The 21,886-nt window shown below is 38.3% G+C and overlaps 1 protein-coding gene across 1 annotated transcript; it reads right to left on the bottom strand.

Annotated features, from left to right (window-relative positions):
- On the bottom strand, positions 20,129-21,884 carry LOC107611869 (nudix hydrolase 14, chloroplastic-like; the record flags this gene model as incomplete). The annotated part of the gene is made up of 6 exons (XM_021111505.1): positions 20,129-20,241; positions 20,583-20,681; positions 20,748-20,840; positions 20,938-21,030; positions 21,540-21,617; positions 21,780-21,884. Coding segments are annotated over 6 exons (573 nt in total), but the record flags the coding sequence as incomplete, so codon positions are not given.

The following is a 21,886-nucleotide window of genomic DNA, read 5'->3' as shown; positions in this document are numbered from 1 at the left end:
AAATAAAAAATTCAAAAATAAACAAAACTAAATAAAATTAAAATTGCAGAAGGAACGATCATACCATGGTGGGTTGTCTCCCACCTAGCACTTTTAGTTAAAGTCCTTAAGTTGGACATTGGAGGAGCTTCCTGCTATGGCGGCTTATGTTTAAATTCATTCAAAAATCTCCACCAATGCTTGGAATGCCAATATCCTCCGGGGTCCCAAACTAGGCATGTGAAGCTTCTGAGCAGCTTCAAACAGATTTTCAGGCTCCCGGGTGATGAATATCAGAATATTTTCCAGGATCCCAAACTTTGGTTCTAAATCCGCCTTCGTTTTGATCTATACTTTTCCATCCGGGCGGTTTGGAAATTGGATTCTCACCATGGTGACCAAACGTTCTCTGTGATCCGTTCAATTGAGTTTGATACCAATCCGTACACTTCAAGTTGAAGCGTGGAACCTTATTGAACCTTGTGCACCAGCTCTGAGCACGAGCTATTTCCCGCTTACTCTTAAAGCCGCAGAGAGCTCTAAGCTGGCCATCTGTTTCAAGTAAACCATATTCAAGTGAATAAGTAAAGTTAAAGGTTAAGGATTGTACCCACTTGAAGCTTGTATTGGGTGGTAATGGCCTTGGGGTAGGTGTTTCTGGTGGTTCTGTAAGTTCTTCTCCCTTGTGCTCTTCTGTGAATTCTTCCACTTCCTTGCAAGGTTCTTCAAATGTATCCGAGTCCTGGTCAAAGTCTTCTATGTCTTCCTCATCACTTGAGTCATAGATTGGAGGTTGAGAGAAATCTACCTCTCTATCATCTTCGTATTCATTTGGGGAAGATTCTTCGATCTCAGAGAATTCACTTGCGGATGCAAGTTCATTACTAAGAGAGCTAGACTTGTGACTATCATCATCAAGGGAATTTGTGTCCTTGGTTATTCCGTCTGATTCTTCATAAACGACTTGCCTTGGGGGTTATGTACTATCCTCCTTAGCATCAACTGTAACGTTCTTGACGGAGTTCTCCTTAGCTCTGGATTCCCATGGAGGTTCAGCAACTCCTAGATCTTCAACCAACTCTTCTTCTTGTTCAATGACAGCTTCTTCTACTTATTCTAGTACGAATTCGTGCTCTGTCTTGTCCACTGGAGTTTCTAATATCTCCTTCATGCTACACTCTTCATTAGACTGTCCACATGGAGCTGTGGTAGACCTTTGTATATTTGAGCGTCTAGAAACCCATTGAATTACTGCTTGCTCCAGTTATCGAATGGTTGTTTGAAGTGTATTTACTGTTTCCTTGAGGCGAACCTCTGATTCTCGGGGTGCTAGATTTGGATATGAAACACGGGGAAGCGGTGGTGCTTGGGAGTGAGTGGATTGGAACTGGGGTGGAAAAGGATCATATGGTGGCGAATGGTGAAAAGAAGCTTGTGAGTGTGGTGGTTTGAGGTAGGTTATGTTGAGAGGATGGTCTATAGGCACGGGGTGGGGCTTGTTGGTAGTTACAAGGTTGTCAACCATATCTATCAGCTGGGTATGCATTGTAGAATGGTCGTTGTCCATGATATCTTGGTGGGTGTTGTTGCCTAAAGGGTTGATTATATCCTCTGGGCTCCATCCATCCTTGATTGGTCTGACCTTGATCCATATTCCTGATGTAACTTCCATTTTCTTCAACAAAGTTAGAACCAAACTCAAAGCGAGAGGGGTGAGAGTTCATAGTAGCAGATAAAATTAAAAAGGAAAAACAGAAATAAATAAACAAGCAAAAGAAAAATATGTACAATAACCAATAATAAGGCACACGTTAGCAGTTCTCCGGCAACGTCGCCATTTTGACGATCAGGATTTTTGCCAGTAAAGAATGTCACAAAAACAGTCGCGTTGTAGATATAGTCTCTAAACCAACAAAAATCCCTTTCATGCAAACGTTTTGGTTGTCACAAGTAACAAACCCCTTAAAAATTGTTAACCGAGTATTCAAAGCTCGGGTCGTCTTCTCAAGGAACTGTAGGAAAGTATGTTCTTATTATTGGCTATAAAGGTTGTAATCGGGGTTTAGAAGATGAGAAGCAAGTGATTTAAATGGAAATTAAAAATAAATAAATAACTGTAAAGCAACTTTTGGCAGGGTAAGAGAAATTGGAAGTCCAACTTGGTTATCCCTCTCAACAATAATGAAAGTTGAATCTTAATTCCACTTAGTTAACCTTTAAAGCAAAGGAAAGTCAAGGGACTAATTAGTTTGACCTTCGAATCCTATTTATTTCCTAAGAAAAAGTTGGGATTATTGAAGTTCAGTTCAATTAGCAAGATAGCGATTATCAATTATGCTGAGTTTGATAATGTTGAGTTACTGATTTCTTAACCAAGACAAAAAGGGAAAAAAGTAAATTGCGGGAATAAAATGTCCTTAGACAGGAAGCAAAAATAACTTAAATCAAAGAGAACAATAATAAACTGCAATACCTCAAATAATCATTAATTCAAATCATAACATGAAAAAGGTTCATAAGCCAATTTGGCAACATTTATAGATACGAATAAAAGCATTAAAGTAAAAGTAGCATAGAAACATAAATTAAAGTAAATATTAAACCTGGATCGAGAGTCACTCTTAAAAACTAAGAGAAGTCCTAATTCCTAATCTTAAGAGAGAGAGGAGAGAACCTCTCTCAAACTAAATCTAAATCATGGAAAGTAAAAATTGGTGAGCTCTCTAAATGGATGCATTCCCCCACTTTATAGCCTCTAATCTGTGTTTTTTGGGCCGCAAACTGGGTCAAAAACAGCCCAGAAATCGCTCCTAGGGATTTCTGTTACGTTCAGGTCGTGAAAAAGTGACGCGGAGGCGTCATCCACGCGGCCGCGCGGGTTGCGTTCCTGCCAGGTCACGCGTCCGCGTGACCCACGCGTTCGCGTCGTCTGGCGTTGGAGCAGCTACTACAAATTATATATCAAATCGAAGCCCCGGACGTTATCTTTCCAACGCAACTAGAACCGTGTTGTTTGGACTTCTGTAGCTAAAGTTATAGTCTTTTGAGTGCGAAGAGGTCAGGCTGGACAGCTTAGCAGTTTCTCCAACTTCTTGTATTCCTTCCACTTTTGCATGCTTCCTTTCCATCCTCTGAGCCATTCCTGCCCTGTAATCTCTGAAATCACTTAACACACATGTCAAGGCATCAAATGGTAATAAGAGAGGATTAATATTAGCAAATATAAATCCAAAGAAACATGTTTTCAATCATAGCACAAAATCAAGAAGGAAAACGTAAAACCATGCAAATAGTATGAATAAGTGGGTAAAGAGTTTATAAAATCCACTCAATTAAGCACAAGATAAACCATAAAATAGTGGTTTATCAACCTCCCCACACTTAAAAACTAGCATGTCCTCATGCTAAGCTCAAGAGAAACTATAAAGATGAAGAGGAATGGTAGAATGTATGAAATGCAACCTATCTATATGAATGCAACTACATGCAAAAATGTTTCTACCTACTTGGTTAAAAGTAAATAAATTCTCCAAGACAAATATAAATCAGATTTCACTAATTCAAACCATAAAAATGAAGTACAAATAGACTTGTAGAAGAAAATAGCTCATGAAAGCCGGGAACAAAGAATCGAGCATCGAACCCTCACTGGAAGTGTATGCACTCTAATCGCTCAAGTGTTTAAGGTTCGATTCTCTCAATTCTCTATTAACCTTGCTTTCTAAGGCTTGCTCTTCATCTAACAATCAACATAAATTTAATGCACAGATACACATATCAAGAGGTCTTTTAAGGGTTGTAATGGGGTTAGGGTCAAGGTAGGATTTTATTTGGCCAAGTGGACTAAAATCTGAATCCTTAATTAACTTAAACTTTTCCCACCTATCTTTGGACAATCCATGTGATCAAAATACAATATCTAACCATCCGTTAACCATGTTTTCACATATTCATGCATTCTAATTTTAAGTACAACTCATATGCATTGCTTTCACCATTTACTTTGGGGCATTTTGTCCCCTTTTTGTTATTTGCTCTTTTTTTTCTTTTTCTTTTTCTATTTTTCTTTTCTTAATTAATTTTTTTTTCATCATTTTTTTTCTCAATTCATATGATTAAATTATTGAATGCATGAATCATGTCCTAAACATTTCTTTCACATTTTCAGAAAATTCTAACATACTCAATTCTCAAACCAAATGTTTCCAAATTCAACTTTCCCACACTTAATTCATGAGCACTCTCATTAGTCTAAGCTAACCAAGGATTCAAATTAAGGACATTATTGTTTTCCGCTTAGAGTTAATGATGTGCTAAAGTAAAGAACAAAGGGGTATAATAGGCTCAACATTGGTTTGCAAAGGATAATGAAATGTTAAGGCCATATGGGTATGTAAGTTTAGTGAAACAAAGGCCTCAATCATATAAGTGCATGCATACATCAAACAATGGAAATATAGAATCAAGCAAGACAAAGATCACAATTTTAGAGAGAAAAATACACACTAAAAATAAATTATTGGTTGATAGAATGCAACCAATTCAAATAGGCTCAAAATCTCACAGGTTTTGTGTGTTCAAGCTCTAAACCATGTTCCAGTATAATATTTCTTCAAACAAGTGTAACAAAAAATTTTATTCAAATTAGTGAAATGCTCTAAAAGGTTTCTTGAAAAAGAAAATATTACTTCAACCAAGTGGTAAAATATGCACAAAGTCAAATAATCATGCAATCAAAACATGCAAATGCAACAACTAACTACAAAGAAAATTTAAACATTGGTGTTGAAACAGAAAGGTACTAACCCATGGAGATCGGTATCGATCTCCCCACACTTAAAGATTACACCGTCCTCGGTGCATGCTAAGATGTGCAAGTGGACGGGTGGCTTCAACTGATGCTTTTCTCTATAGATTGTGCAGATTGACTTGCCTGTCTCCCCATGTAAACGTCTTCCGGTTCTCTTCCGGGTGGCCATCCTGAAAGAAAAAGGGAAGAAGAGTAACCCATAAATAAAGATAGGAAAATAAATGAAGTATGGGTGGGTTAATGCCAAAATGATAAGGGTCTCATTTACATGGAAGCTTCAACATGTACGTGAGAAAACAATAGAAGCTATGGCATAGCAGTGGTGCAAAATTTGCAACAAAGGGGAGGAGAGTGTGGGTAATGGAAGTATCAGTACAAGCTCATGTCAATGCAAATGGAGTGCAAGTATCATAAAAGATTGGCATTGGCAGATAATTAATATCATCCCACAGTGTAAAACAAGTTACCAAAGTGAATTCGAGAAAAGATGCAACAGTTAAAAAGAAAATTCAACACCAAAGGAAAAATAATGAATTTAGAAAAGAAAAATAAAAATATGCACAAAATTAAAATGCAATGAATGAAATATGAAAATAAATTAAATAAAAGATAGAAGAAAGAAATAAGAACAGGGAAAAAGAATTAGGATTTTGGGAAGAAAAGATAAGATAATTGGCACTAAGCTGGATAAGATGCGCGACGCAGGCGACGCGGACGCGTGAGTGACGCGGTCGCGTGGTGCGCGATAAGGTCAGGTGACGCGGACGCGTGGGTCACGCGATCGCGTCACTTGATTTGTGCTAGTGGCGCGAGTGCAGCCTCGCATTCGCACAACTCTCTGTTTGAATTGAATTTTTGCAAAAAATTTGGGTGACGCGGTCGCGTGGGTGATGCGATCGCGCGGATGGCCATTTTTGAAAAACGATGCGGCCGCGTGGGGCACGCGTTCGCGTGGGAGGGCTTGGGCTTCTAGCACGAGTCCAGCCCAATTCCAGCACAAATTTCGAGCATGCACCTTTTTGACGTCGATTTTCAGGGCACGCGTCAGCGATGCGGTCGCATGGGTTGATTCGTGCCAAAGGCACGCCTCCAGCCACGCTTTTGCGTGACTCTCTGTTCAACTTTCTTTTCTTCATAATGCACTGGTGATGCGGACGCGTCAGCGACGCTGCCGCATCGCGTGCGTGCTTTTTTTTTTTATGTAGAATGCAGAATGCAATGCTTAATGTGAATGCTATGCATGATTCCAGGTTCAATAAAATAAAATAAAATTCAAAAACAAACAAAACTAAATAAAATTAAAATTGCAGAAGGAATGATCATACCATTGTGGGTTGTCTCCCACCTAGCACTTTTAGTTAAAGTCCTTAAGTTGGACATTGGAGGAGCTTCCTGCTATGGCGGCTTATGTTTAAATTCATCCAAAAATCTCCACCAATGCTTGGAATGCCAATATCCTCCGGGGTCCCAAACTAGGCATGTGAAGCTTCTGAGCAGCTTCAAACAGATTTTCAGGCTCCCGGGGTGATGAATATCAGAATATTTTCCAGGATCCCAAACTTTGGTTCTAAATCCGCCTTCGTTTTGATCTATACTTTTCCATCCGAGCGGTTTGGAAATTGGATTCTCACCATGGTGACCAAACATTCTCCATGATCCGTTCAATTGAGTTTGATACCATTCCGTACACTTCAAGTTGAAGCGTGGAACCTTATTGAACCTTGTGCACCAGCTCTGAGCACGAGCCATTTCCCGCTTACTCTTAAAGCCGCAGAGAGCTCTAAGCTGGCCATCTGTTTCAAGTAAACTATATTCAAGTGAATAAGTAAAGTTAAAGGTTAAGGATTGTACCCACTTGAAGCTTGTATTGGGTGGTAATGGCCTTGGGGTAGGTGTTTCTGGTGGTTCTGTAAGTTCTTCTCCCTTGTGCTCTTCTGTGAATTCTTCTACTTCCTTGCAAGGTTCTTCAAATGTATCCGAGTCCTGGTCAAAGTCTTCTATGTCTTCCTCATCACTTGAGTCATAGATTGGAGGTTGAGAGAAATCTACCTCTGCATCATCTTCGTATTCATTTGGGGAAGATTCTTCGATCTCAGAGAATTCATTTGCGGATGCAAGTTCATTACTAAGAGAGCTAGACTTGTGACTATCATCATCAAGGGAATTTGTGTCCTAGATTATTTTGTCTGATTCTTCATAAATGACTTGCCTTGGGGGTTGTGTACTATCCTCCTTAGCATCAATTGTAACGTTCTTGATGGAGTTCTCCTTAGCTCTGGATTCCCATGGAGGTTCAGCAACTCCTAGATCTTCAACCAACTCTTCTTCTTGTTCAATGATAGCTTCTTCTACTTGTTCTAGTACGAATTCGTGCTCTGTCTTATCCACTGAAGTTTCTAATATCTCCTTCATGCTACACTCTTCATTAGACTGTCCACATAGAGCTGTGGTAGACCCTTGTATATTTGAGCGTCTAGAAACCCATTGAATTACTGCTTGCTCCAGTTGTCGAATGGTTGTTTGAAGTGTATTTACTGTTTCCTTGAGGCGAACCTCTGATTCCCGGGGTGCTGGATTTGGATATGAAACACGGGGAAGCAGTGGTGCTTGGGAGTGAGTGGATTGGAACTGGGATGGAAAATGATCATATGGTGGCGAATGGTGAAAAGAAGCTTGTGAGTGTAGTGGTTCGAGGTTATGTTGAGAGGATGGTCTATAGGCACGGGGTGGGGCTTGTTGGTAGTTACAAGGTTGTCCACCATATCTATCAGCTGGGTATGCATTGTAGAATGGTCGTTGTCCATGATATCTTGGAAGGTGTTGTTGCCTAAAGGGTTGATTATATCCTCTGGGCTCCATCCATCCTTGATTGGTCTGACCTTGATGCACATTCCTACTGTAACTTCTATTTCCTTCAACAAAGTTAGAACCAAACTCAAAGCGAGAGGGGTGAGAGTTCATAGTAGCAGATAAAATTAAAAAGGAAAAACAGAAATAAATAAACAAGCAAAAGAAAAATATGTACAATAACCAATAATAAGGCACACGTTAGCAGTTCCCCGGTAACGGCGCCATTTTGACGATCAGGATTTTTGCCAGTAAAGAATGTCATAAAAGTAGTCGCGTTGTAGATATAGTCTCTAAACCAACAAAAATCCCTTTCGTGCAAACGTTTTGGTTGTCACAAGTAACAAACCCCTTAAAAATTGTTAACCGAGTATTCAAACCTCGGGTCGTCTTCTCAAGGAACTGCAAGGAAGTATGTTCTTATTATTGGCTATAAAGGTTGTAATCGGGGTTTAGAAGATGAGAAGCAAGTGATCTAAATGGCAATTAAAAATAAATAAATAACTGTAAAGCAACTTTTGGCAGGGTAAGAGAAATTGGAAGTCCAACTTGGTTATCCCTCTCAACAATAATGAAAGTTGAATCTTAATTCCACTTAGTTAACCTTTAAAGCAAAGGAAAGTCAAGAGACTAATTAGTTTGACCTTCGAATCCTATTTATTTCCTAAGAAAAAGTTGGGATTATTGAAGTTCAGTTCAATTAGCAAGATAGCGATTATCAATTATGCTGAGTTTGATAATGTTGAGTTACTGATTTCTTAACCAAGACAAAAAGGGAAAAAAGTAAATTGCGGGAATAAAATGTCCTTAGACAGGAAGCAAAAATAACTTAAATCAAAGAGAACAATAATAAACTGCAATACCTCAAATAATCATTAATTCAAATCATAACATGAAAAAGGTTCATAAGCCAATTTGGCAACATTTATAGATACGAATAAAAGGATTAAAGTAAAAGTATCATAGAAACATAAATTAAAGTAAATATTAAACCTGGATCGAGAGTCACTCTTAAAAACTAAGAGAAGTCCTAATTCCTAATCTTAAGAGAGAGAGGAGAGAACCTCTCTCAAACTAAATCTAAATCATGGAAAGTAAAAATTGGTGAGCTCTCTAAATGGATGCATTCCCCCACTTTATAGCCTCTAATCTATGTTTTCTGGGCCGCAAACTGGGTCAGAAACAGCCCAAAAATCACTCCCAGCGATTTCTGTTACGTTCAGGTCGTGGAAAAGTGACGCGGAGGCATCGTCCACGCGGCCGCGCGGGTTGCGTTCCTGCCAGGTCACGCATCCGCGTGACCCACGCGTTCGTGTCACCTGGCGTTGAAGTAGCTATAGCAAATTATATATCAAATTGAAGCCCCGGACGTTAGCTTTGCAACGCAATTGGAACCACGTCGTTTGGACCTCTGTAGCTAAAGTTATAGCCGTTTGAGTGCGAAGAGGTCAGGCTGGACAGCTTAGCAGTTTCTCCAACTTCTTGTATTCCTTCCACTTTTGCATGCTTCCTTTCCATCCTCTGAGCCATTCCTGTCCTGTAATCTCTGAAATCACTTAACACACATGTCAAGGCATCAAATGGTAATAAGAGATGATTAATATTAGCAAATATAAGTCCAAAGAAACATGTTTTCAATCATAGCACAAAATCAGGAAGGAAAACGTAAAACCATGCAAATAGTATGAATAAGTGGGTAAAGAAATGATAAAATCCACTCAATTAAGCACAAGATAAACCATAAAATATTTGTTTATCAAGGTCTTACTGGGCGTTCAACGCCCAACTTGGCAAAGAAACTAGCGTTGAACACCAGTGAAGGGATGCATGATGGGCGTTTAACGCCCAAAGAACCACCAGAACTGGCGTTGAACGCCAGCAATGGCATACTTGCTGAGTGTTCATCACCCACTGAAGAAATTCCTATCCAAGAATTAAAGGAAGCCAAGGCTTTTGTAGAGACCATAGAGGTTCCCTTGGATGCACTCCTGCAGTGCACGGGTTCTGATGAATACTCATCGTCTGATGAGGATGAGGACACTAGGAAAGAGCAAGTTTCTCGGTACCTAGGAGCTCTCATGAAGCTAAATGCTAAGTTAATTGGTACAAAACCTTTGGAGGAAGAACCTCCAGTGCTTACCAAAGAACTCAATGCTTTAGTACAGCAGAAGCTACCTCAAAAGCTTCTGGATCCCGGACGCTTCCTAATTCCTTGCACCATAGGTACCATGACCTTTGAGAAGGCTCTATGTGACCTAGGGTCAAGTATAAATCTCATGCCACTCTCTGTAATGGAGATGCTGGGAATCTTTGAGGTACAAGCTGCAAATATCTCATTAGAGATGGCAGATAAGTCAACGAAGAATGCATATGGCCTTGTAGAGGATGTCTTGGTGAAGGTTGAAGACCTTTACATCCCTACAAACTTCATAATCTTACATACTAGTGAAGATGAGGATGAATTCATCATCCTTGGAAGACCTTTCATAGCCACGACCAATGCTATCATTGATGTAGCTAAAGGAGAACTGATTCTACAACTGGGGGAGGATCACATTCTATTCAAGATGCCTCACTCCAACTCTCCCTCTAAAAAAAGGGAGATAATTGTGCAACACTTAGTGTTACAAATATCCCTTTCAGTGTAGATCTTTACTGAACCCCTAAACATCAATTTTAAGTTTGGTGTTAGGCATCCATCAACAAGCACTGAGAACAAAGGTACTAAGAAGAAAGTACCTAAAGGCTGGAGGGACAAGAAAGTCCCCACTAAAGGCTTCTCACCTCGCATGAGAGTTGTCTTCACGAAGAAACCAGTCATACCACATACAGTGAGTCGTGTCTTATCTCTAGAGCATGTGGAGCTCATCCATGAGAAGACAGGAAGAAAGTTCACTGTAAGGGGCGAAACTCTGAGCCCATATCAATCTCCGTAAGGAGCTAACCGTCAAGCTAGTGATGTTAAAGAAGCAATTGTTGGGAGGCAACCCAACCCAACCCTATTTAGTTATTTCTATTTCTTTTAATTCCTTAAATTTGTTTTTTTAAGTATTTCTTTAGGTTCATGATCATGTACAGTAGTGGGAACAGAGACAGAAAGGTTCAGCAATGAAAACAGAACACTCAGGATATAGTGTCTTGTTGGTGTTGAATGCCAGCCAGGGAGCATTGGCTGGGTGTTCAACACCCAAATTGGTAGAGCCATGGGCATAGCCTTGGCGTTCAATGCACCAGTTAGCAGCATAGCTAGCGTTGAACGCCAGCCAAGAGCATAGTGTTGGGCGTTCAACATCCATGAAGAAGGGCAGGGAATCTGAATTCCCTAGCCTCTCAGGACCAGTAGGACCCACAACATCTTTACCTACCCCACTTCTTCCTTCTTCTTTTTCATACTTCTCCATACACTCTTCCCTATAAATCCTAGCCCAATCACATCCATATCACTTCTCCAAAACCATCATAACTCCCACCAACCTCCACCCACTTCAAAATCAAATTTCCCTCCCATTTACCCCACCCATGACCGAACCCTAACCTGACCCACTCCTATAAATACCCCCTCTTACTAACCCTTCATACACACACTTCATACACTCTAAAGCCCACTTGGCCGAATTACTTCTCTCCCTCCATCTCCATCTATTTTTTTCTTCTTCTACTCCATTATTCTCTCTTATTTATTTTTTCTCGAGGCCGAGCAAACCTTTAAAGTTTGGTATGGGAAAAGCGTTACTTTTTTGCTTTCCATTACCACTTATGGCACCCAAGGTTGGAGAACCCTCTAGAAAGAGGAAAGGAAAGGCTATAGCCACCACCTCTGAATCTTGGAAGATGGAGAGATTTATCATCAAAGCCTACCAAGACCACTTGTATGAAGTAGTGGCAGAGAAGAAGGTGATCCCTAAGGTCCCTTTTAGGCTTAAAAAGAATGAGTATCCGGAAATCCGAAGAGAGGTCTGGAGAAGATGTTCGGAATTCCTAACCAATCCCATCCAAGAAGTTGGGATCTTGATGGTGCAAGAGTTCTATGCTAATGCATGGGTCACGAAAAACCATGATATTAGTGTGAACCCAAATCCAAAGAATTGGAGCACCATGGTCCGAGGGAGAATCTTGGGCTTCAGTTCAAAAAGTGTGAGGTTGGCATTCAACTTGCCTTTGATGCAAGGAGACCCACTTCCATACACTAGAAGAGTCAACTTTGATCAGAGACTGGATCAAGTGCTCTCAGACATCTGAGTGGAAGGAGCACAATGGAAAAGGGATTCCCAAGGCAAGCCTACTCAACTAAGAAGGCTTGACCTCAAGCCCATAGCTAGAGGATGGTTGGAATTCATCCAACGCTCTATCATCCCTACTAGCAATCGGTCATAAGTGACCATTGACAGAGCCATCATGATTCATTGCATCATAATTGGGAGTGAGGTGGAAGTACATGAGGTGATAACTCAAGAATCGTACAAGATAGCTAAAAAGCCTTCCACCAAAGCAAGGTTAGCTTTCCCTCACCTCATTTGTCACCTATGCAATTCATCTGGAATTGTCATAGAGGGAGACATCTTCATTGAGGAGGACAAGCCCATCACTAAGAAGAGGATGGAGCAAACTAGAGAGCATGCACATGAGCCTGTGCAACCGCCTCGGCAAGAAATCCCTGGGATACCTCAAGGGATGTAGTTTCTTCCTCAAGGGTATTGAGACCAATTGCACAATTCTCTTGGAGAATTGAACACTAATATGGAGCAATTGAGGTTGGAGCATCAAGAGCATTCCACCATCCTCAATGAAATAAGAGAAGGTCAACGGGCTATGAGGGAAGAACAACTGAGGCAAGGGCGTGATATTGAAGAGATCAAGCACTACATTGGATCCTCAAGGAGGAGGAGTAGCCGCCATCTTTAAGGTGGATTCGTTCTCTTAATCCCCTTTTCTTATGTTATTTTTTTCTGTTATGTTCTATTGTCTGTTCTCTTGTTCTTGTTGCATGATCATCTATGTCTTAAAGCTATAAAATGTTCCATATATCTCTCACCTTACTTAAAACAAAATTTTATTTGAAAAGAATTGAGAGATACATGAATTTCGAGTTCTATAATAAGAATAGTCAATTATTTTGATGTGGTGGCATTGCTTTTGTTTTCTAAATGTATGAATGAATATTGCATATTTGAAATTAAAATTAAGAATTTTGGCTTTTGAAAGAATGATGAAAAAGGAGAAGTATTATTGGTAATCTAAAAAATTCAAAAAATTGATTCTTGAAGCAAGAAAAAGCAGCAAAAAAGCAAGATACAATAAAAAGAAAAAAAATTTGCATGAAAAAAAAAGAGATAAAAAGAAGAAAAAAACCAATAGCTCTTTAAATCAAAAGGCAAGAGCAAAAAGGCAATAACCCTTAAAGACAACGGTAAAAAGATCCAAGGCTTTGAGCATCAATGATTAGGAGGCCTAAAAGAAACAAAATCTTGGCCTAAGCACTTCAAATGAAAAGTGTCCCTAACTATATGCTTGTGGTGTGAAGGTGTCAAGTAAAAAGCTTGAGACTGAACAGTTAAAGTCGTGATCCAAAGCAAAAAAAGTGTGCTTAAGAACTCTGGACACCTCTATCTGGGGAAAGCTGAATCACAATTCAAAAGGGTTCATCCAGTTAAGTGTTTGTGGCATTTATGTATTCGGTGGTAATATTGGAAAACAAAGTGCTTAGGACCACGGCCAAGACTCTAAAAAGATGTGTTCAAGAATAAAAAAAGGAACTAAACTAGGAGAGTCAATAATATCATACAGATTCTAAGTTCCTAAAGAGACCAACACTTTTGAGTTTCAATAGTTAGTGAGATGCCAAAACTATTTAGAAGCAAAAAGCTACTAAGTCCTGCTCATCTAATTAAAAATGAGCTTTATTGAAAACTCTGAGATTTATTGTATCTTACTCTTCTTTTTATCCTACTTTGTTTTTAGTTGCTTGGGGACAAGCAACAGTTCAAGTTTGGTGTTGTGATGAGCGGATATTTTATAGCTTTTTGCCATCATTTTCATATAGTTTTTAGTATGTTTTGTTTAAGTTTTACTAAATTTTCATAGGATTTAGTGAAAATTTTACATTTTTGGATTCTACTTCGAGTTTGTGTGTTTTTATGCAATTTCAGGTATTTTCTGGTTGAAATTGAGGAGCTGGAGCAAAAGTCTGATTCAGAGACAGAGAAAGTGTTGTAGATGTTGTCAGAATCTAACCTCCTTGCACTTGAAAAAGATTTTCTGGAGCTACAGAAGTCCAAATGGAGCGTTCTTAATGGATATAGAAAGCTAACATACAGAACTTTACAACAATATATAATAGTTTATACTTTTCTTTGGAATTAAAGGCCCAAAACTGGCATTCAACGACATCCATCTGCCCTATTCTGGCGTCCAACGCCCAGGGGAAGAGAAACCATTGTCCAACGCCCAAGAAGGTGCCTCTATCCAGCGTTCAACGCCCTAGAGCCCTCCTAGCACGTGGCTAACTCTTTTGCTCAACCCAAATACTCACCAAGTAGGCCCTAAAAGTGGATTTTTACACTAAAAGACTGTTTTACCCTTCTTATGTAATCCTTAGTTATTAGTCTAGCATTTATTTGAGAACTTATAATACTTTTCAGAGCTTTTGACACTTTACATGTTTTACATTGTATTTTCTATCAGTATGAGTCTCTAAACCTCCTAGGTTGAGCGGAGGAGCTCTGCTGAGTTTTATGGATTAATAAAAGTATTACTGTTCTATCTTCAATCCGTGTTTGATTCTCTATTCTAAGATGTATCTTCGTTGTTCATCCTTATGAATGCATTGAACCGGCAAAAGGTTATCTCATTCTACATGGGTTCATAGTGAGTCTTTCATTGGACAATGATGAACCACTGGCTTGATTATACATCTCTTAGACGGCTAATCCACGACTTCGTTGGGGACTTCTTGAGACACCAGTTCAGCCGAGGTATGGGGAGATTAGAGTCTTTGTGGTAAAGGCTAGAACCAAAGGCGCAGAATTCTCTGATCCGGAAGATTCGACCTTGTCTGTGGCATTTTGAATAGGATCACTAACGGGAATGGACTGCAGGAACTTCACCCTCAATCAGACTCGATGCGCACTAGCCCTGGTGTTCAGCTCTTGAGGAAAATCGGCGACCTTTCAAGAAAGGCGTTGATCACATATAGCCTGCCATAGAAGAAATCATTCACAGTTGGAGGAGACAGTAAAACCGAATTGATCCAGAAGAATAAAGCATCTCCAAAGCCTTAACCATCTTCTTATCATTGCATTCACTATCAACTGAGTAATGTTATCTTTATTTTACTTTTATGCGTTTTAAACAACCAACCAACTTTTCTATCCGCCTGACTAAGATCTACAAGATAACCATAGCATGGTTTAAATCTCAATCCTCGTGGGATCGACCCTAGCTCACTCAGGTATTACTTGGACGACCCAGTGCACTTGCTGGTTCAGTTGTGCGAAGTGTAATCTGCGCACCATAGAGGTGGAGGCCTTGTCGGATATCCTGTATAGCTCCTGAGCGATCACCTGATGCACCTCCACCTAATTACCGAGCATAATACAGTGAAGTATCACTAGCTTCAAGTCATGCCTACCCAGCTGGTATGGCTGACCTTTGGAATCCCTCCACCACTAAGCTTTGGGGAGGCAAATAGCTGTCAGAATCTGGTCCAGTCTTGGGTCAGTGTTGACCCTCTGAGTGTAGGAATGAGGGTCCTCTTTGGATGGTGGTAGCTGTAGAGCCGCCCTCACCCTTTCCAGACTAAAATCCATAATAGCTCCTAGGACCATGGTACGCCAGTTCTTCAGGTCTAGGTTCATGCCATGGACATGCTTGTAGGTAACCCAAGCATTGGCGTAGAACTTCCAAACCATCAGCACTCCAACTTTAGTTACAAGGTTGGTCAGAACTTCCCAACCTTGCCTCAAAACCAAACCAATTCATATGCATTCTAAATCTTGTCAAAACTCATCATTCAACACCTACAATCACATCCATATATTTCATCACTTACCACTCCATTTTCTCTGTCATTTCCACATCTAATTTATCATTCAATTCACTAATTCCTCAATCAAATCTCAGCAACCTTATTCATCAATAATATTCCACACATACAATCATCATTTATCATTTATCATCATTTTAACATTGCACCACAATCATATCTCAACCATACCATTTATTCAACTTCCATCAACATGCATAGAACACAATCACAATTCAAGCAACCATATAATCAATTCAATCCTATCCTATGGTCCACTAGCCTAAGTGTCCAAAAACAATACATATAACATAGAGAAAACTAAAACCATATCTTGGCTATTTCCCAATATACACCAAAACACCAAATTGAGTTCCAAACAAGCCTCAATCACCAACAATAATCCAAAGCTCTGAATCAACTCCAACAATCACAATTTCAAGCTATGCACAAGCAATATACCCAACATAAATCCTAGGGTTCATCAATAATCTTAATTTCATGAGGGTTTAAGGAAATCTTACCTTACCTACCACAAATTAGGGTGAAATTCAATAATTTCTCACTATTGTTTGGCACCTACACAACCAAATCACAAAAATTCACTCAAAACTAAAATCTTAAATTCGAAATTCATAAGAGTTGAGAAACGACGGGCTGGGTGAGAGCTTCACGTGGCCACAAACTGTTTGTGAATCGGAGCACTGTAATTTGAGTTACAAGCGAAAGAAGAAGGAGATGAATAGTGTTTCAATGGGGTTTTCTCTCTTCTTCCTCACTTCGCAGCTGCTGTTGTGTTTGTGTTATGAGGGTGAATGGGCTGAACTAGCCTTTAATGAGAGTATTTATATGTTGGGCTTGGGACCAACTTGGGTCTAATCCAACCCGTTAGTATTTTTGGCCGGTTTGGCCCAATTTTGGGCTAAACCTTTAGAATTAGCACCCAGTTTTCAACTTTAATTATTTTTCTAAGTTTTTCTACAATTTTTATTACTCTCACACAGTACCAGACAAATTTAAGCCAGTAGCGCCAGATAATTTACTAGTACGCGTTTTTACGCAATTTTTAGCAGAAAATTATATTTTCTAACTCGAAAAATTCTACTGAATTCAAATCTCACATCCAAATTTTAAAATTAAGACTTCAAAAATTTTGACCTATTTTTGGGCATTTAATTTATTATTATTTTAGGTTAATTAATTAGTTAATTATTTCCGGTTCTTACACTAACCTAAGAACTTATTTATAGACTTTTCTATGTCAATTGGCGATTAAACTTTGGCACATTACTTTTGTCAAAATTTGAATTTTGCAACCATATCCGCACTCTTTGCCTACTGTCAATTGGAACCTTCAGAAATTATTGAACTGCCAAAAAACTTAATAAAAAAAATATAACATCAATCTATAATTATTTCTTCACATAATAATTTTTTTCTTCTAAATAATAATATTTTTTTCTTAACACGCGGTAAATAGAAAGCACGTCTGATGAGCGAATATTTTATACGCTTTTTGACATCATTTTCATATAGTTTTTGTTAGGTTTTATTTAAGTTTTATAAAGTTTCATAGGTTTTCGTGCAAAATTCACATTTTTGGATTCTACTTTGATTTTGTGTGTTTTTATGCAATTTCAGGTATTTTTTGGCTAAAATTGAGGAGCTGGAGCAAAAGTCTGATTCAGGGGAAGAGAAAGCACTGCAGATGCTGTTAGGATCTAACCTCGTTGCACTCGAAAGCGTTTTTCTGGAGCTATAGATATCTAAATGGAGCGTTCTCAATGGCGTTATAAAGCTAACATCTAGGGCCTTCCAGAAATATATAATAGTCTATACTTTGATTCAGAATTGAAGGCCCAAATTTGGCGTTCAACGCCAGCCATCTACCCAAGTCCAGGAGTCTAACGCCCACAGAGAGGTGGCCAGCGTCCAACGCCCAGAAAGGTGTCCTTAGGCAGCGTTCAACACCCTAGATCCCTACTAGTACGTGGAGACCACTCAAGCTCAGCCCAAACACTTACCAAGTGGGACCCAAAAGTAGATTTTTGCACTACAAGCCTTAGTTAATCATATTTCTGTAATTCTTAGTTATGAGATTAGTATATATACAACAAAGATCACCCTTGTTAAGGATCTTTGCCCATTCGAACCTTTCATTGTATTTCTCTACCAGTATGATTCACTAAACCTCCTAGGTTAAGGTTAGGAGCTCTGCTGAGTTTTATGGATTAATAAAGTATTAATGTTCTATCTCAATTCGTGTTTGATTCTCTATTCTAAGATGTATCTTCGTTCTTCAACCTTATGAATGAGTTGAACCGACACAAAGTTATCTCTATTCTACATGGGTTCAGCGAGTGTCTTTCATCGGATATCAACGAACCACTAGCTTTATTATACATCTCTTTGATGACTAATCCACAACTTCGTTGGGAACTTCTCGAGACAACAATTTGGCTGAGGTATGGGGAGATTAGAGTCTTTGTGATAGAGGCTAGAACCAAAGACGCAGTATTCTCTGATCTGAAAGATTTGACCTTTTCGTGGGGTTTTGAGTAGGATTATCAAGGGGAATGATCTGCAGGAGCTTCACCCTCATTCAGACTGGATGCACACTAACCCTGGTGTTCAGCCTAGAGGAGAATCGGCAACCTCTCAAGAAAGGCATTGATCACATACAGCCTGCCATAGAAGGAATCATTCACAGTTGGAGTAGACAGTGAGACTGGATTAATCCCGAAGAACAAAGCACCTCTGAAGCCTTAACCATCTTCTTATCATTAGATTCACAACCACTGAGTAACGTTATCTTTACTTTACTTTTATGCACTTAATTAATCAAACAACTATTCTATCTGCCTGATTAAGATTTACAAAATAACCACTATTTGATCCAAGCCAACATTCCTCATGGGATCGACCCTGACTCACCTCAGGTATTACTTGGACGACCCAGTGCACTTGCTGGTTCAGCTGTATAGAGTGTGGGAATTCGTGCACCAAGTTTTTGGTGCCGTTGCTGGGGATTGTTCGAGTTTGAACAAACTAACGAATTTTTTTGTTGCTTAGATTAGGTATTGTCTTTAATTTTGTTTGAGTCTTTTATTGTCTTTTTCAAAAAAAAATTTTTTTTCAAAAATCTTTTCTTTTCTTTATTAATCTTTATCTTTTGTTTGAGTCTTTGTTCTTGTTCTTGTTAGAGTTCGAATTTCTTGCTTTCTTTTTCCAAAAATTTTCAAAAATAGTATTTTTTGTTTGAGTCTAGTGTCAAATCCTAAGTTTGATGTCCATTGTGTGTTCTTTAATTGCTTTAAATTTTTTGAGTTTGTTCTTGGTGTTCTTCTTGATCTTCAAGTTATTCTTATTTTTCTTCTTGTTTTGATCTTTAAAATTTTAAGTTTGGTGTCTTTAGGTATTTTTGTTTAAAATTTTCGAAACAAGAAAACACGTCTATTGCCACGCTTTTAAAGCGTGGCAAATAGTTGAAAAAAGCGTGGCGATAGCTTTTCATCACGCTTTTTGAGCTACCACCACGCTTTTGAAAGGGTGACCTCTGAAAGGATGGCGGTTGCTCTATCGCCACGTTTTTTTTTGCCACGCTTTTTTACAAATTGTCACTTTTAAAAGCGTGATTGTAGGTGAGAGATACGGCCACGCTTTTAAAGCGTGGCGATAGGAAGAGATACGACCATGGTTTAAAAGCGTGGCGATAGGTAGATATACAACCACGCTTTAAAAGCGTGGCGAAAGCCTTGTTAAATTAAAAAAAAAAGTCTTTTCCTTACTTGATCTTTATTACTACACTATAAGTTTTCAATCATTTTTTATTACCAAACCTACAAATATAGTATGCAGTTTTTATTACAAGATAAATCAAACAATAATTAGTGACATATATAATTTACTATAATTGTTTTATACATTAAAAAACTAATACTCAAATACAAAATAAATCTCGAGTTCAAATTCCAAAACTAAAAACCAAAGAAAAGTACAAAAACAATACAAGTTAGAACTGCTCATAATATATCAAATTACACTAATAGAGATGATCATCAGCCTAAATACTTAGTAAAAGATCAGAATCAACCTAAAACTGCTCCACTTTGTGCATTAAGCGTTCAAGTTATCCATTCCAATACTAGCCTGCAGCAAAATATCAAGAACAAATTGAACTAACAAAAATGATATATATAAAAATATTATAAGAAATAATCTAATTTATGCATGTATTAACAATTCCAAATTAAACCAGGTTCACATTTTACTATAAAAATTCATCAGCATTATTATGCTAACAGGAATAAAAATTCCAATCACTTTGCAGATCTATTTATCTTTATTATTACAAAAAGTAGTAAGCACCTAATGAGCAGCTTCTACCTAGCATCCATTTACAAATAATGGTATTCCAAACTCATAGTAAGTGAAAATTAGTGAAGAAAATGGATTGAACTACATTCTGAATCCATAAAGTTCACCATTTTGCCAATTTGCACTTGGCAGATATTGCACTCCCTTGGAAGTAAGGCTTGGAGGTTCTCATAACTTCTTCATAGGTTGGTCTCTTATAGTCTACTATCTATTAATCATTTAGCAAAAAAATTATATCCTTGGAGAGAGAGATAATAAATTCTCACTATTTTATTTTATTTTATTTAGAAAAAAATGACCCATAAGCGAGGATTATAAAATACTGTTAGATTGAACCACAGATAGCCAGAAATTGAATTGAGTGCTCACTGATTGGTAAATGCAAATCTAAAAGTACAATAACACGAAACTAAACTATGCTCAAAATACCAAATTAAATTATTGAACAACTATAAAGAAGATGCATTATTAGCTCTTTTTTCAAGCGACAATTATTTATTTGCAAAACCAATAAAGCAATAAGGTCGATGTAGAATGCTTACGGTATACCGGTGAGGGAAAAAATCTGCATCCTGTTGAAGAATCCAAGAAAGCAGTGAGATCAACCATGTCTTCAAGTTGGAACTTTATGCCAGTCTCCCCTTCAACCTGTCAAAGGCACAACTAAGCCATGAAGAAAATAAGAGAGAGAAAGAGAGAGAGAGAGAGAGAGACCTCACGATGCCAACTGCCAACAAAATCACCCTTGTCATCATCCAACATTCCAGCAGGCAATTCCAAAATAATTCTTCCAGTAGGAACCCTTGCCTGATAAATAAAAAATAATAAGCATAATATGGAACTCTAGTTTAAATGTTTGAAAAAAAAACATAATTCTCTCTGCAAGGATCCAACATCTAAGAACCTGTTCAGTAAGGACAGCATAAGTTTCACCATCTGATTCCAGAAGTATCAACACAGTCACAACAGGTCCTCTTGCAAATACAATACCTGGAACCTAATCACAGTTTACTTTATTATATATAAAGAAAGAAATCAGCATCAGGTGCAAGGTTAAAAAGTGTGGATAGATAAATGAATGAGATATTTGATACACAACCATCTAATATGCTAGGCATATTTGATTTGTAGGAATTATATGCACACGGATGTGAGATACCCATCTCAAGAATATAGGAATCTGACACACACGTGACCTCAGGTAGATGTTGAAGATTGCAAGTGCACAGAAATTACAAGCAAAAGAGGAATGATGGATGCCTAAGAACATAAGGTAAGAAGCAAAAGATCCTAATAGTTGTGCATTTTAGATACCACATAGCTTAAAATGTGTTATGCCTATGAATCAAATAATACATTGCTTGCCATGATGAGGAATCCAATTTTTGGATATTTAAGCACAATAAGCTATTTTTGAATAATATATATAGAGCATAACAGGTAAAATGTCTACTAGTTCATAGCCCCTTGCTAAAATGGAAACATAGACTGGCTTATAGCCCATACCTTCTTCCTCGTTTGTTTGTCATAAATGTCAACTTTAAATTTGAGAAACCCAATGCGCTTTCCAAACATGTCTACACCCTGTTTACATAAAAAAGAGTCCAACTAGTTTCGTTGATTTTGATTTGAGAACATGAATAAGACTAGAAGACTAATAGGTTAGTCAGTTACTTAAATTACCACTTAACAAGGCTTAATTATCAAAAATCATATCCACTTTTTAAAGACTGATGATGCAATTACCTTAATTAGAACTTGTCTCAGAGCCAAGGTGCAATCAGCTAGAATCCCAATTTGACTTTGCAAGTTATGCAACCATTGCTTGAATAAAAAGGAATCAATAGCATTCC

Source organism: Arachis ipaensis, chromosome B01 (genome assembly GCF_000816755.2).
Source record: "Arachis ipaensis cultivar K30076 chromosome B01, Araip1.1, whole genome shotgun sequence".
In the NCBI taxonomy this organism is placed as follows: domain Eukaryota; kingdom Viridiplantae; phylum Streptophyta; class Magnoliopsida; order Fabales; family Fabaceae; genus Arachis; species Arachis ipaensis.
This window is presented reverse-complemented; position numbering and strand designations above follow the sequence as displayed.